At 42.9% G+C, this 17478-nt stretch overlaps 1 protein-coding gene across 7 annotated transcripts in view; it reads right to left on the bottom strand.

The window, feature by feature from the left end:
- Positions 1–4032: 4032 nt before the first annotated feature.
- ABITRAM (actin binding transcription modulator) overlaps positions 4033–17478 on the bottom strand; it is a 44446-nt gene continuing 31000 nt past the window's right edge. For all 7 annotated transcript variants that reach the window (XM_056520911.1, XM_056520906.1, XM_056520907.1 and 4 more), the window contains exons 3-7: positions 12739–12790; positions 10307–10436; positions 7633–7709; positions 7314–7383; positions 4033–4963 (exon numbers count right to left, since the gene is read on the bottom strand). In XM_056520911.1, the coding sequence (XP_056376886.1) occupies positions 4820–4963; positions 7314–7383; positions 7633–7709; positions 10307–10436; positions 12739–12790 (473 nt within the window). In that variant the 3' untranslated portion in view covers positions 4033–4819. The remainder of the gene's footprint in view (positions 4964–7313; positions 7384–7632; positions 7710–10306; positions 10437–12738; positions 12791–17478) is intronic.

The following is a 17478-nucleotide window of genomic DNA, read 5'->3' as shown; positions in this document are numbered from 1 at the left end:
GGGGGGTGATTCAAACTTTTATTAGGGAAGGGGTTAAATGATCTATATTTTTTTTTTTCACTTTTTTTTTTTTGCAATGTTATAGCTCCCATAGGGGCATATAACGCAGCACACACTGATCTTTTACATTGATCATTGTTATCCCATAGGATAACAGATCAATGATTCTGCCGCTTCACTGCTCATGCCTGGATCTCAGGAGGTCCCTAACAGCCCACTGAGCTAACCAGCACTTATTAGCTTTCACTTTGGACTCTAGCTATTAGCCATGGGTCCCGGCCTTTGCTAGGTGCCGGGCCCGACCCGCTATGACGAGGGGCCATGCCCCGCGTTATAGAAAGAGAAAGGACCCAGGACGTACTGGTATCTCCTAGGTCAGGAAGGGGTTAAATCCACCCTTGTTTTGTTTTTTTACACTTATGTTCTGTAATCAGGGCTGTAGCTCTGATGAGGTGAGTGAGGCGATCACCTCAGGTGCGCTGTTGCAAGGGGGGGGGGGGGGTCCAGCACACATTACACTGAGGCATTGATTCCCAACCAGGGGGCCGGGACACTCTGGTGGGAAATATGGCGCTAACATTTTTAGATTCTTCTGCCCAGGCCTGCGTATGCGAGTCAGAGGCCAGGCGGGAGGGAAATCTGTGTGCAGATGCTGCAGCTCCATTCCTCGTGTCTCCTCCCTCTCCTGTGGAGCAGCTCTGGATTCTCCCTGGTCCCTCAGCAGAATGATGTGGATGGAGGGAAGGAGCAGTGGCAGCGTTGACAGAAGCCTACTCTGCTTCAGGCAGTGCACCCCCACCCTTCTTTCACTCCTCTACACCTCTCTGTTATCCCGTACACCCCTGTCACCCATGTACTCCCCTCTAAACCCCTGTCTCCCATGTAGATTCCCCTCTGTCACTGTGTGGGGTAATGCAGGAGGAATTGTGTGTGCTTGTGGGGGGCTGGAGGCATTTGAGTGAGGCTGGAAACATTTGGGGGGGGGGGAAGATTTATCAAAACGTGTGCAAAGGAAAAGTTGCCCATAGCAACCAATCAGATCTCTTATTTCACTTTGCAAAGGCCTTGTTAAAAATGAAAGACGCACGCTGGTTTGTTGCTATGTGCAACTTTTCCTCTGCACAGGTTTTGATAAATCTCCCCCTTCTGCGTTGTGGGAAGGCTGGTGGCATTGTGTTTGGGGTGCCCCAAGCCAAAATATGGGGAGGGGCACATTTTTCTGTTCTCACCTTAGGAGCGTAACCATGTTTAGCACTTTGCTCATCTCAGAGAACAGAAAATAACAGCGATCAGCTAAGTTACAATATTTCGATTCTGCACGAACTTTGCACCGCAGCGGTTGCTTTTCCAGCCCACCGGAGAACCTGAAAGCTGAACTAATTTATGAAGGCTAAAGAAAGCAACCCCCGAGCTGTGAGGTTCGTGCACAATAGAAATACTGTAACTTCACTCATCTCTAGGTGTAGGCAACACTAGTAACCTCATGGAAAATGTTGTTGCTAAGTGAGCTACATGATTTTTTTTTCTGTCCGAGAAGTATAAGAGCCCATGCACACTACCAAATATCCGCCCAGGGAAATTCTGCCCGGACATTTCATTTGCAGTATGGGTCACCAAAATTCAACAGTTTGCACAGTGCAGCAGAATCCCACTGAAGACACCATCATTTTTTGAGTGGATATTGTGTAGTTTTCATGTGCCCTAAAACCTTCCTCTATCTTCCATTCTGTTTAAACTCAGAAGAGAAGGAGCGCCATAGGGCTTTTTGAGAGAGAATTTGGCTGGAATTGAAGGCCATGTGTGTTTACAAAGCCCCCATGGTGCCAGAACAATGGACCCCCCCCCCCCCCACATGTGACCCCATATTGGAAACTACACCCCTCACGCAATGTAATAAGGGGTACAGTGAGCATTTACACCCCATGTGTGTCAGATTTTTTGAACAGTGGTCTGTGAAAATGAAAATGGGGGCTTTGTAAACACACATGGCATACAATTCCAGCCAAATTCTCTCAAAAAGCCTAATGGCGCTCCTTCTCTTCTGAGCCCTGTAGTGCACCCGCAGAGCACTTTACATCCACATATGGGGTATTTTCATACTCAGAAGAAACGGTGTTACAATTTTTGGGGGCTGTTTCTCCTATTACTCTTTGAAAATAAAAACTTTGGGGTAACACCAGCATTAGTGAAAAAAAAAAAAAAAGATTTTTCATTTTCACATCCAACTTTACTTACTGATTCGTCAATCACCTGTGGGGTGTTAAGGCTCACTATACCCCTTGTTATGTTCCTTGAGGGGTGTAGTTTCCAAAATTGTTTTTTTTCTTCTTTCTGTTATGGCACCATAGGGGCTTCCTAAATGTGACATGCCCCCCAACAACCATTTCAGCAAAATTTTCTTTCCAAAATCCCATTGTCGCTTCTTCCTTTCTGAGCCCTCTAGTGCACCCACAGAGCACTTCACATACACATGAGGTATTTCCTTACTCAAGAGAAATGGGGTTACAAATTTTGGGGGACATTTACCTATTACCCCCTGTGAAAATGAAAAATTTGGGGTTGCACCAGCATTTTAGTGAAAAAAAAATTCTCTTTATTTTCACATCCAACTATAGTGAAAATTCATCTAACACCTGTGGGGTGTTACGGTTCACTGTACATTCCTTGAGGGGTGTAGTTTCCTAAATAGTATGCCATGTGGGGGTTTTGCTGTTCCTTCACCATGGGAGCATCCTAAATGTGACATGCCCCCCCCCCCCCAAAACCATTCCAACAAAATTCGCTCTCCAAAATCCCATTGTCGCTCCTTCCCTTCTGTGCCCTCTACTGCGCCTGCAGAACACTTTAAATCCCCATAAGGTAATTCCTTACTCGAGAGAAATAAGGTTACAAATTTTGGGGGACATTTTTACCTAGTACCCCTTGTAAAATGAAAGAGTTTACAAGAACATGAGAGTGTAAAAAATAAAGATTTTGAATTTTCTCCTCCACATTGCTGCTATTCCTGTGAAACACCTAAAGGGTTAAACTTTCTGAATGTCATTTTGAATACATTGAGGGGTGCAGTTTTCATAATGGGGACCATTATAGGGTATTTCTAACAAAGACCCTCAAATTCACTTTGAAACTGAACTGGTCCCTGAAAAATTCCGATTTTGAAGTTTTCATGAAGAATTGGAGCTAAACTAAAGAGCCCTAAAAAGGTCTTCAAAAAGTAAAAACATGTCAACTTTATAATGCAAACACAAACTAGACATATTGTATATGTGAATCAACATATAATTTATTTGGAATGTTCACCTTTCCTTCCAAGCAGAGAGCTTCAATGTTTGAAAAATGCTAAATTTTCGAAATTTTTCCATGAAATTTTGGATTTTTTTCACCAAGAAATGATGCAAGTATCGACAAATTTACCACTAACATAAAGTAGAATATGTCACGAAAAAACTATCTCAGAATCAAATTCATAAGTTAAAGCATCCCAGAGATAATAATGCATAAAGTGATAGAGGTCAGATGTGCAAAAAAACCTTACGGGGTTAAAGGGGTACTCCAGTGGGAATTTTTTTTTTTTTATCAACTGGTGCCAGAAAATAAAAACAGATTTGTAAATTACTTCTATTTAAAAATCTTAATGCTTGCAGTACTTAACAGCTGCTGTATGGAAGTTTTCTTTTTGAATTTCCTTTTTGTCTGACCACAGTGCTCTCTACTGACACCTCTGTACATTTTAGGAACTGTCCAGGGCAGGAGAGGTTTGCTATGGGGATTTGCTCCTACTCTTGACAGTTCCTAAAATGAAAAGAGGTGTCAGCAGAGAGCACTGTGGTTAAACAGAAAGGAAATTCAAAAAGAAAAGAACTTCCAGTCGATCATACAGCAGCTGATGAATACTGGGAGGATTAAGATTTTTCTAATAGAAGTAACTTACTAATATGTTTAACTTTCCGGCACCAGTTGATTTAAAAACATTTTTTCCTATGTGTTGACTTATCGTACATTTTAAAATGTATGATAACGTCAACACATAGGTCCCATGTCATGAACTAAATTAATTATAGGAAGCGGCTAAAGCGAATCTCAAATGCAGTTTGATATATACTGTGTCCAGTATCTTTTTTTATGAAACAATTTATTCAATCCAAAATGAAATAATGACATAACAGACATGAATTATAAAGGACAACCTGTTATTTTCAGCTGTTTAATACTTGTAACATCATCAGTTTCTTAAAGAAGACCTATTTACCGTTCTAGTTAGGGAGCCCTGATCACATACCTTTTTATCAGTTCTTGGTACACCCTTATGTTCCCATGATATGTGGGTTTATAGTTGTCAGCCAATTCAGGGAATCAGTCAGATGGGCGTGAACATCAGGTCATAGGCAGGATTATACAGTCAGAGAGTGTCAATGTTTAACAAACAGCCCCTGCCTGTATAATCCCACCAATCATCTGACAGTCACTCCCCTTATTAAAATTAAACGCCCATCTGACCGATTCCCTGATAAACTATAAACTTTCATCTCTCAGGAAAAGGAGGACGGATCAAGAAACTGTAATGAGGTGTCTAATCAGGGCACACTGAACAAGCTAATAATTCTAAAGACCAACTGCATATAAAGTTTAAATTAAAAATAAATAAAAAAAAGCAGCACAGGAACTTTGTAATATTGACTGTAAATCACATTCAACAGTAAGTGTAAAGTGATCTCCAAGTCCTAATCCCCAGATTGTAAATGCATATGCCAGCAGCTATGGCTTATAAAAATAGTGGCCCTTTCATGTAGAGAGGTTCCTAAGGGCCGTGCAGACTTTATTATAAATCCTGCTGTGGATCTGGGGCAGATGAACGCTTCAAGAGGACTTCTTTATATTGCTTTTGGGAAAGAAGTCCTTCTGTCACAGTTTTGCTCTCTTCAAATTTTGGCAGAACAACTGCAATGTATCCTTCTGTTGCTGGCTAGGATAGAAAAAGTGTTATTTAAATAATTGCCTTAAAAGTAAAGTAAACAAAAACATTTGTGTTACATTAAAGAGGTTATCCAGTATCACAAAACTTTTCCCCTATGGAGAATGAAGGTGTCGGCCACTGCACAAAGCTGTGGCCAACACACCCTCTATCTCTAGGGGACAGCCAGAGATACAGCATTTGAAGGGGGGCATGTCTGCCACAACTTGTGTCGCGTCCGCTCGCTGCACTATCCTGCGGATAGGGGATAAGTTTTGTGATACTGGACTACTCCTTTAAGAGCCTTTTTTTTTTCCACACTATCTATATATATGTATGGAAATATTATGTAGGGTTTCCTTTAACAAAGTGTAACAAAACATTATATATGGTAAAATCATCTTCTTTACCATGTCTGGGAGACATTCCTGCCAGCAGCAATGGTGACAATATAAACACTGAATAATGTCCCCCGCTGGCCTGTAAGTAGTCCACTGGATGGGGATCCATCCCCCTCTAGTCCCATCTGCTTTGGCTGTAAACACGTCCACTAAGCTTGATTGACAGCCCAGGCACGGCCCGCGTCGTTGCTCTGCTCTGTCAGCTTCGGAAGCAGAGCAGTGATGTGGGCTATCAATAATGCTGAGTAAGCGTGATTACAGCTGGAGAAGACAGGACTAGCAGAGGATGGCTTCTCCACTAGGGGGACTACCTATGGGCTGGCGGGGGTCACCTTTCAAACTGCCTAACCTCACCATGGCTGCCGGCAGGAACTTCTCCTAGGCTTGGTAAGGAAGAAGATTTTAACACACATATTGCATTGCCACACATTACATATAGTAAGATCTGATGTCAGGTTCCCTGTAAACAGTGTTCATTTAACATGAGCACCAGGATATGCATAAGCATTAAATAGGTCTATAATCAGTCATGCCCAATGTTATTTTGGCTTCCACTCAGGTCCTATTTGTACTGAGATGAGAGTATTCCTGGCCCCTCCTCTCAGCTATAAATCACATCTTTAACGGTCTTCTGATTTGACTTTAGAGCTATATGCAAAATGGTTGGGGAAACAAACAGGAGCTTCGTGCACCAAACAAGAAGAACCATAATAATGGCTAGGGTAGGTGATATCCAGGATTATTAAAAAAAAAATGAATACTGTGCAACTCCTGTCCTAAGTTTTTGTTTGGTATTGCTGTGGGTCAGACACAGAATGCCACACAACCTGAGGCCTGAGGACAGATGTGGTGCTGTTTTTGATAGAATGGTGCTATATTTTTTCTCGGTCATGCAAGAGGCCTCCAGACTTCTGCAGACTCCTTTTAGAATGATGAGCAAGTTGCTCTGGGCACTATGGATGTATGCAATATAATGTACCGCATTTATCGGGGTATACCACGCACCGGCCTATAACACGCACCCTCATTTTACCAAGGATATTTGGGTAAAAAGTTTTTTACCCAAATATCCATGGTAAAATGAGGGTGCGTGTGTGCGCGTGTATACCCCGATACACCCCCAGGAAAGGCAGGGGGAGAGAGGCCAGCGCTGCCCGCTTCTCTCCCCCTGCCTTTCCTGGGGTCTAGAGCCCTGCTGCCGGCCCTTCTCTCCCCCTAGCTATTGGCGCCGCTGCCAGTTCTGTCCCCCTGACTATCGGCGCCGACAGCCAGGGGGAGAGAAGGTGCAGCAGCACCCATTGCCGGCGCCGCTGCCCCGTTGCCTCCCCCCATTCCCGGTGGCATAATTACCTGTTGCCGGGGTCGGGTCTGCGCTGCTGCAGGCCTCCGGCATGCTTCCTCTGCGTTGTTGCTATGCCCTGCATGGCGCGGCGCATGACGTCAGTGCGCCGTGCATAGCAACGACGCAGGGGACGCACGCCGGAGGCCTGCAGCAGCGCGGACCCGACTCCGGCAACAGGTAATTATGCCACCGGGGATGGGGGGGGGGGGGGGCAGCGGCGCCGGCAATGGGTGCCGCTGCCCCTTCTCTCCCCCTGGCTGTCTGCGCCGCTTGGCAATGGGGCGCCGGCACCGATAGTCAGGGGGACAGAACGGGCAGCGGCGCCGATAGCCAGGGGGAGAGAAGGGCCGGCAGCAGGGCTCTAGACCCCAGGAAAGGCAGGGGGAGAGAAGCGGGCAGCGACGGCCTCTCTCCCCCTGCCTTTCCTGGGGGTGTATCGGCGTATAACAAGCACATAGACTTTAAGCTAAAAAATTTTGCCTAAAAAGTGCGTGTTATACGCCGATAAATACGGGATGTATATGGCTCTGGCATGTACACTTTTCCCAATTGTCCATAATAGTTTGTTGAAAATGTCAAGTAAGTGAGATGTCCGTGTTCTCAGCAATGCCCTAGTTACCTTTTCTTTTAGCAGTTTAGGATTGTGAAGAATATTTTCATTTACTTCCAGTAACCGGCCTCTAATGCAACTAAGAGAATAAACCAAGTTAAAATAGAAACAAACGCTAGGCTTAAAATACAAACATAAAATTATAATACCAGAATTTGCCACTCATACATTCTCCCACACATTTCACAGGGATCAGTTTCCATGTCAACTACTTCTTCACAACCTACTGTTATTCATAAGCGAATAAGCTTCTAATAATGAAAAGATCTCCTGCGCCAACATATTAACTATTTATTAAGTGGTTCACAGTAATGGAAAAAATGTGCACCTGTAAATGGTATATTCATCACCGTCACAGCAGGTTATCCTACACAAAGGTGCGAACTCTGTCAGGAATTGTGCCCCCTGAATAATAAAAAACAAGGTGTGTAAGGAACAATTTATTGCATCTTTATAATTCATATTGCAGCAATGAAATAATACTATTCAGAGTCTTCCCAGGGTTCCCTATCGTTCAGCCACATTGAGAAACACAAAGTGTTTTGCTTACTTTTTTGTTTTGTTCTCTTTAACTTCTTAATGTGCCTTTACAGCAATCATTAAGGGTGCCTATTCTAGCTCAATGTGTTTTTGCGGTGGGGCTAGAATAGGGCAGCGTGGCTCCCATGTACAGAGATTATGGGTGCTCGGCCATCAATATAATAGCGGGGCTCCTGCTGTATCTCCCAGAAGCGGAGAAACCTCAGCTCAGGTTGTTTAAAAGGGGTTATCCAGGGAATGAATATAATATTTATTATCTATCTATATCTCTCTCTCTCTCAACTGGCTCCAGAAAGTTAAACAGATTTGTAAATTACTTCTATCAAAAAAAAATCTTAATCCTTTCAGTACTTATGAGCTTCTGAAGTTGAGTTGTTCTTTTCTGTCTAAATTCTCTCTGATGACACGTCTCAGGAACTGTCCAGAGTAGAAGCAAATCCCCATAGCAAACCTCTTCTACTCTGTGCAGTTCCCAAGACAAGCAGAGATGTCAGCAGAGAGCACTGTTGCCAGACAGAAACGGACAACTCAACTTCAGCAGCTGATAATTATTGGAAGGATTAAGATTTTTTTTTTTTAATAGAAGTAATTTACAAATCTGTTTAACTTTATGGAATCAGTTGATAGAAAAAAAAAGTTTTTCCTGGAATACCCCTTTAACCCCTCACATTGTAAGTGCTGCATGTGAAGAGTGTCCCCCCCCCCCCCCCCCATTTCCATGGCAGCCAGGGCCATTATTCTCTATGCCCAGATGTGCTGTGCAGCATGGCCAGGTACATTGCCTAATGCTGACTGCTGAATACACTGCAGTAAAGAACTAGTGCAGTGTTTTATACCAGTGTTTTGTTTTGGTGGTCAGTGAAAAGTAAAAATAAAATATAATAAGGAAATGCCCCCGCAAATTGAATGTAAAGCAAAAAATAAATAGATTAACAAAATATGGCAATCATAATGTTTGTTTCTCAGCCTTCCAACCATAAAACACATCATAAGTATTGCAAACTGTTAAAAACAAGTTTTTCCATAAAAAAATAAAAATAAATTATGAGCCCTAACAAAGCGCCATCAAGCAAAAAATTGTTATTGATCTTGTAACGTGGCAATTTTTTTTTTATGGCATTGCAGTAAAAACGAAAAAAACAAAAAAACTAAAAACACAAAGCTATATAAAATTTGGTATTGCTGTAATTGTGAGTTGTAAATACAAAAAATGAATGACAGAAAAGCATTAAAAACAAAAAATAGAATTGCTTGGGCAATTGTGTGTGATGAGGGCACCATAAACTAATCAGTCCTCATTCCCAAGGTGGAATTTCTGCCTGGACAAATCCGGACATTATGCAGGCGCTCAGAAATGCGTTTTCTCCATAGACGACAATGCATTGCCAAACAGATTCCGCAGAAAGAATTAAAGGGGTACTCCATTTAAAAAAAAAAAAATTTCCACCGAACTGGTGCCAGAAAGTTAAACAGATTACGTCTATTAAAAAATCTTAAACCTTTCAGTAGTTATTAGCAGCTGTATGCTACGGAGGAAATTCTTTTCTTTTTTTGTCTTGTCCACAGTGCTCTCTGCTGACAGGAACTGTCCAGAGCAGCATAGGTTTGCTATGGAACTTTTCTCCTGCTCTGGACAGTTCCTGTTATGGGCATAAGGTGTCAGCAGAGAGCACTGTGGACAAGACAAAAAAAAAAATTTAAAAAAGAAAATAATTTCCTCTGTAGCATCCAGCTGCTAAAAAGTACTGGAAGGGTAAAGATTTTTTAATAGAAGTAATTTACAAATCTGTTTAACTTTCTTGCACCAATTGATTAAAAAAAAAAAATAAAGTTTTCCACCGGAGTACCCCTTTAACATGTTCATTCTTTCTGCAGAGTTCAGAATTTGAATTTCCGCCCCAAAAATTCTGTGTGGAAATTCCACCACGTAAATAGTAACATCTTTTTGTAAGATTGGCAACATGCTGTCTTTCAGAAAGTATAGTGCAGTATTATTTCCTAGTGTATACATCAAATATGCCTCACAAATGAAGTTGACTTTTATCATATACTAGCAGAGTACCCAGCATTGGCCAGTTTTCCTATGTAAACCTTGTGGGAGAGGAAAAGCAACAATGACGCTCTTGTCCTCACATCCTGACTGAAGAGGACTAGCTTGTGGAGTAAGGTTGGGCTGAGCTGTGATGAAGGGATTGTGGTTGAAGGATCCGTCATAGGGTCAGAAATATAAGAGGCGTGACTTGCGGGCACGGGGAGGGATGTTGGTTATGACTTGCAAGCTGTGTTGGTCCAAAAAGCTAGACCCTCACATTTAACTATCCTATACTTTTTGCTGACCTATAAGTAACATGTATACCAAGTTTCATCAAAATATCTCAAGCCAAAAGTGATGCTGGAACATACAGACACACGGAAAATACACACAGTTTTATATATTTAGAAAAATAATATTATATGCTTACCCTTTTAGACTTTCCTGATACTTTGTTCTGTAGTCTGCTGCAGTTGGCACTAATTTGGTAATTAATACTAGAAACATTTTTGCCACTTTGAAGAACTGGGTGGCATTCTGCAAGCGTAATGACACATATTCTAAAAGATATAGAAAAGGGGGGGGAAAGACTGAAGTGTTAAATAAGCATTAGGCATTTAAAGGATTATTGTACCATAAACAATTTTTTAAAAAAAGCACCATAAGACAGGGCTTTTAAAAACCTGAGCTCCTTGTCGAAATCTGTTCGGCACTTCTCCCGCTGCAGCCCATGGTCCATTTAGTTACTTCCGGGTACTGTACGAGTGCAGGTGACCTCACGAATTACATTACCCATGATTCCTCGCTACAGTTTTCTGGCTCCCAAGCCGTCCCTCCCTCTCATTCCCCACCCTTCATATTATAAAATAGATTAGGCCCCCCTCTGCCAGACTGCCGCCCATTCATTGGCAGTTTAGGGTCACATGGGGCCGGAGCAGGGATTGCTGAGCGCGCATGCGCTCGCAGCTCTGCATCATTGGATCCTTGCATCCTGGGCGTTTGCTCAGCCTAGCCAATGCAGGCTGAGCGCGCCCTGTGAATAAATGAATATTGATAATCGGGGAGGTCCGGACTTGTGGCAGGAAGGGCCTGCAGAGCGCTATAGGGATTGTGGGGCTGTTGCACAAGATGGCGATGCGCATGTGGGGGTCGGACGTCACAGATTCTGAGAACAAGCCAAACTTCCGGTCGGCAGAGATAACAGGTATCGCTGCATTTTAGAACATGGGGGTAATTGATTTAATTGTATAAAACTTTGAATTTCATGGTCAATGGTCTAAAAAAAAAAAGATTTTGGCTGGACTACTCCTTTTTTAATGTTCGTAAATTGATCAATCAAGTTAGGCTTCTATTACACTGTGTTTGAGGCTCCCTTACAAGCAGAGGTTAAGGGCATTTTTTTTTTTTTTTTACACTTTTAGTGTCATTAACGTCCGTTATTGTAACGGAGCCTAACAGAAGTCATAATGGGCAAAGAGGATCTCATTTACCAGTCCTGACCTCAGTATCTGAGGAAAGGCATTTAGGAGTAATTATTTGAGAAGACTTAAAGGTAGGAGGACAATGTAATAGAGCAGCAGGAAATGCTAGCAGAATGCTTGGATGTATAGGGAGAGGTATAAGCAGTAGTAAGAGAGAAGTGCTCATGCCACTGTACAGAACACTGGTGAGACCTCACTTGGAGTATTGTGCACAGTACTGGAGGCCGTATCTCTAAAAGGATATAGATACTCTAGAGAGAGTTCAGAGAAGAGCTACTAAACTAGTACATGGATTGCAGGATAAAACTTACCAGGAAAGGTTAAAGGACCTTAACATGTATAGCTTGGAAGAAAGAAGAGACAGAGGGGATATGATAGAGACTTTTAAATACATAAAGGGAATCAACACAAGGAGAACATATTTAAAAGAAGAAAAACTACCACAAGAGGACAGTTTTAAATTAGAGGGGCAAAGGTTTAAAAGTAATATCAGGAAGTATTACTTTACTGAGAGAGTAGTGGATGCATGGAATATCCTTCGTGAAGAAGTGGTCGCTGCAAATACAGTGAAGGAGTTTAAGCATGCATGGGATAGGCATTAGGCTATCCTCCATATAAGATAGGGCCAGGGACTATGGATAGTATGCAGATTACTGGGCAGACTAGATGGGCCAAATGGTTCTCATCTGCCGACACATTCTATGTTTCTATGAATGAGATTCCTCCAACGTCAGTTATGACTCCTGTTGTTCTGCCGGAAGATAGTAGGAGAAAAAGACGTTGCAAGCACAAATTTTTCTCCCGCTATCTTCTAACGGCCAGTACACTCACAGGCACAAACATCAGTGTGAAAGGAGCCTTATAATATTTTTTACATACAATGTTTTTTTTACGGACCATTGTATGTTGAATATGGTTTCAAATTACAATGTCAAAGTCAGTATGGATATGCAGCACATAGGAACATCTCGAAGATCTGATGAATTAGAGGTGGTATTTCACTGGTAGAACCCCTGTGGTATTGAAGTGCATACTGATATGCTAGTAGTGCCTCTCTACAGTACACTGCAGAACTACATGTCCTAGAATACTTGTGCCAGGATTATTTTTAATTGTTTTTTTGACTGCATCGGGTACTGCACTGTACATGCATTTTTTGACTGCCTAATATATAAGCAGGCCTGCACGTTGCAACATAAACAATACTTTGTAGTGGTTGGAGGTTTCCGTAACTTAAAATACATCAAGCAAGCTTTCTCTTCTGTTGTCGTGATCAGTGGAAGCCTCATCTGTCAGATGCCCCTCTATTTTGACATTTATGGTATCATGGCTCTCAGAAATGTGATTCATTTGCATATTCTTTTTGACTTGTTCCCTTTACCTGTTTGAATGTTGAAGTATGCAGTAATCTTCATTAAGCTGCCCCTTTACATCTGAAACAGAAAGTGTGTTTGTTAAGGAAAAACAGGGAAACACAATCCATTAACCCCTTAAGGACCGGAGGTTTTTCCGTTTTTGCATTTTCGTTTTTTGCTCCTTGCCTTTAAAAAAATCATAACTCTTTCAAATTTACACCTAAAAATCCATATGATGGCTTATTTTTTGCGCCACCAATTCTACTTTGTAATGACGTCAGTCATTTTGCCCAAAAATCTATGGTGAAGCGGGAAAAAAAATCATTGTGCGACAAAATTGAAAAAAAAACGCTGTTTTGTAACTTTTGGGGGCTTCCGTTTCTACGTAGTACATTTTTCGGTAAAAATGACACCTGATATGTATTCTGTAGGTCCATACGATTAAAATGATACCCTACTTATATAGGTTTGATTTTGTCGGACTTCTGGAAAAAATCATAACTACATGCAGGAAAATTAATACGTTTAAAATTGTCATCTTCTGACCCCTATAACTTTTTTATTTTTCCGTGTATGGGGCGGTATGAGGGCTCATTTTTTGCGCCGTGATCTGAAGTTTTTAACGGTACCATTTTTGCATTGATAGGACTTATTGATCACTTTTTATTCATTTTTAAATGATATAAAAAGTGACCAAAAATGCACTATTTTGGACTTTGGAATTTTTTTGCGCGCACGCCATTGACCGAGCAGTTTAATTAATGATATATTTTTATAATTTGGACATTTCCGCACGCGGTGATACCACATATGTTTATTTTTATTTTTATTTACACTGTGTTTTTTTTTTTTATTGGAAAAGGGGGGTGATTTAAACTTTTAATAGGGGAGGAGTTAAATGATATTTATTCACTTTTTTTTTCACTTTTTTTTGCAGTGTTATAGGTCCCATAGGGACCTATAACACTGCACACACTGATCTTCTATGTTGATCACTGGTTTCTCATAAGAAACCAGTGATCGACGATTCTGCCGCATGACTGCTCATGCCTGGATCTCAGGCACTGAGCAGTCATTCGGCGATCGGACAGCGAGGAGGCAGGAAGGGGCCCTCCCGCTGTCCTGTCAGCTGTTCGGGATGCCGCGATTAGCCGCGGCTATCCCGAACAGCCCGACTGAGCTAGTCGGGAACTTTCACTTTCACTTTTAGCCGCGCGGCTCAGCTCTGAGCGCGCGGCTAAAGGGTTAATAGCGCGCGGCGCCGCGATCGGCGCTGCGCGCTATTAGAGGCGAGTCCCGGCTTCACTATGACGCCGGGCCCGCCATGATATGACGCGGGGTTACTGTGTAACCCCGCGTTATATCAGAAGAGCAGGACCAAGGACGTACCGGTACGTCCTTGGTCCTTAAGGGGTTAAGTGTTTTTGTTATGTTTACCTATGGATGTGAGATATGGCCTCATCCATAGGTTTTCAACACTATGGTCAATTCTCAATCTATTTCTTATTGCAAACTGAATTGAAAATATACCGTATATGCTGGTGTATAACACTACCCCCAAGTTTTACAGCTAAAATATAGAGTTTGGGATATACTCGCCATATAAGACTACCCCTCCAACCACGATGTACGGTACCTTGTAGTTCCTCCCACATTAGGTAGGCATCAGGTTCCCCCAACAATAAGTCGGCAGCTCCCCCCCACATTTGTAGGCAGCCCCCCCCCACATTTGTAGGCAGCTCCCCCCAACAGACATACAGCTTCCAGCCATATACAGTGTATGTCTGTACTGCCCCCACAGTGTTCCGATCACCGCTCCTCTGGCCCGGGTCACCATCTACTGCTATGGCCTATGGACCATAGCAGTAGGTGCCGGGACCGGGGAGCGGTGACCAGATCACTTAAGATAGCATGGCCGGTCACTCACCAGGCCCCGGTCGGCGCGCGTCCTCCTGCGGTCCTCCTGGTCCTGCGCTCCTCTGCCTCTATGGTTGTAGGCACGTGACGTCACTGACGTCCCGTGCGTACAACTATAGAGACGGAGGACCGCAGGAGGATCGCAGGAGGACGCCGGGGAATGGTAAGTGACTGGCGGACATCCTTATGTCCCGAAAAGATTTTTCGGGACACAGGGATGTCCAGCATAGGAATACCTATGATTATCTACCCGGGCCGGCTCCCGTGTGTGGCTGCATGCGGGGGCCGGCCAGAGCAGGTAAAAACTAATACTGTATACTAAAAACCAGGGGGCCTCCAGCTGTTGTAAAACTACAACTCCCAGCATGCCCGGACAGCCTTTGCCGTGCTGGGAGTTCTAGTTTCACAACAGCTGGAGGCACCCTGGTTTTTAGTATAGAGTATTAGTTTTTACTTGCTCTGGCCGGCCCCCGCCTGCAGCCACACACGGGAGCCGGCCCAGGCAGATAATCAGAAGTTTTCCTATGCCGGACACCCAATACCCGGCGTATAAGATGACCCACGACTTTTCAGAAGAAAATTCGGGGTTAAAAAGTCGTCTTATACGCCGGGATATACAGTACTAAGGCACAATCCATTTGGTTTTATTTGCAAAAAAATTTATATTTACAGTCAAAGGAAACCTGTCATCAGATTTTACCATTTATAACATGTCAGTGCGTTATATACAGTAAAATCTTCCTCTCCATCCCTGGGAGACGTTCCTGCAGTCAGGGATGGTGAGGATTAGAGATGAGCAAACTTACAGTAAATTTGATTCGTCACGAACTTCTTGGCTCGGCAGTTGCTGACTTAGCCTGCATAAATTAGTTCAGCTTTCAGGTGCTCTGGTGGGCTGGAAAAGGTGGATACAGTCCTAGGAAAGAGTCTGCTAGGACTGTATCCACCTTTTCCAGCCCACGGGAGCACCTGAAAGCTGAACTAATTTATGCAGGCTAAAGTCATCAACTGCCGAGCTGAGAAGTTTGTAACAAATCGAATTTACTGTAAGTTCGTTCATCTCTAGTGAGGATATGAAGCTAGAAAGCGCCCCCCTCCGAATCCATAAATAGTCCCTGGGGCAGAGAGCTACTCACCTAGTCCCGTCTTCTCCGGCTGTAATAACGCCCCCTCTGTGTGATTGACAGCCCAGATCACCACTCTGATCCCTTAGCTAACAGAGCAGAGCAATGATGTGAGCCGTTCTTGGGAGATCAATCAATCTGATGGGGCGTGATTAAAGCCAGAGAAGATGGGACTAAGTGAGAAACACTTTCTAACTTTATTTGCTCACCATCCCTGCAGACAGGAACATCTCCCATGGATGGTGAGGATGAAGATTTTACCATATATAACGTGTTGCCATGTTTTATATATGGTAGAAAGTGATGATAGGCTCCCTCCCTTTAAAATAAAATAATTTTAAAAAAATTATGGAATTAGTGCCTTGTAATACAAATTTCCTGCTGTCAAACATGTATTCACCACTGCCTCAGGGGCTACAGCAGATTGGCTTGTAGAGATCTCCTGATCCACAGGTCTGTCTAGTTGGAACAATCCAACAATCTCCTTATATGTCTCCTTAATGCAGATGTTTACCCTTGGCGCATTCTTAGCAGCTGGGCATGCAATGAGGAAAATGATGCTGCTCTTACGTCATCTACTTTGATCAAAAATAATTTGTATTGTGAAGTGGAACCAAACTTAACTTCTCCCACGCAAGAAAATAAAGAGAAGCAGCAGTTTCCCTGAAGGAGAGTTAGATTCACTTAGAAAGCTGTCACCATCTGAATCATCACAGAAGGCTGGAAATGTATGCAAATCCATTTATAGCAAATTTTCAAGCCTTGATGAAGCAAAAAAGGTCTAATAAAAAAGGTCAATGACTGGCTCCTGTCCTTAGACATACGCAGAAACATATTTACTGTGAACCTGAGTTTTTCATTTAACTAAAAAACCAGAAACCTAAATAGAGATTAGAGTAGAAAGAAAGGAGGTTCATGGATTTTAAAGAGTATTTTCACAGTTGGTGTTTTTATACCGTAATAACAACATTAAAAGAACTCAGAACATTGTACTGTAATAATAATTTTTTAGCACCAACATATTCCGCAGTACTTTACAAGTTTGAGGCTACACTACTCAACAAATTAAACAAGAGGACTGTGTGCCCACTTACATTCTATGAGATCTATGAACTGTAACAAACAAATGCAGTGAGTAAGGTGTAGGATGCGATAGCTTCTCCTGGGCCAGGCGCGGGGTCATGAATACACCGATGCAAGGTTACAGATAATTATCTTTAAGATCTGCTACTTCCAGAAACAGTACAGTCTTTTGTGCAGATGGATGGGCAGAGTGGAACCCGGGGAGCCTGTCACCTTGTTAAAAGTTGTAGTGGCTGTTGAATGCAGCTTTAGGATTATTAGTAGCCCCAAAAGCTTTGCTTACCGCCAGGCTTTGACATACACCTGTGTGCCCAGGTTTTTCCTGGGACTGGTGTGGCTGTGGAAATTTGTACTTTTCTTCTACCAAGGCTTCTCCTCACGGTACCTGTACTCCACTCTTTACTACAACTCTCAACCTCTGCTGCTAGCTTACAACTGAACTCTCCTCCCCCCCCCCCTATACTACACTACATAAGGGCTAGGTTTGGGGATCCCCCATTGGGGCGTCAAAGTCACCTGGTCACTCTGCCACAATCCCTTAAAAAGGTACAGTGCATAAATTACATAACAATATATCACAGTATAACAGGTAAGACAATGGAGCAGTGGGCTCAGCAGACAGACACCAGGGATGCCCGTGGC

Source organism: Hyla sarda, chromosome 5 (genome assembly GCF_029499605.1).
Source record: "Hyla sarda isolate aHylSar1 chromosome 5, aHylSar1.hap1, whole genome shotgun sequence".
Classification (NCBI taxonomy): domain Eukaryota; kingdom Metazoa; phylum Chordata; class Amphibia; order Anura; family Hylidae; genus Hyla; species Hyla sarda.
The sequence above is the reverse complement of the archived record's forward strand: the minus strand, read 5'-3'. Positions and strand labels throughout refer to the sequence as shown.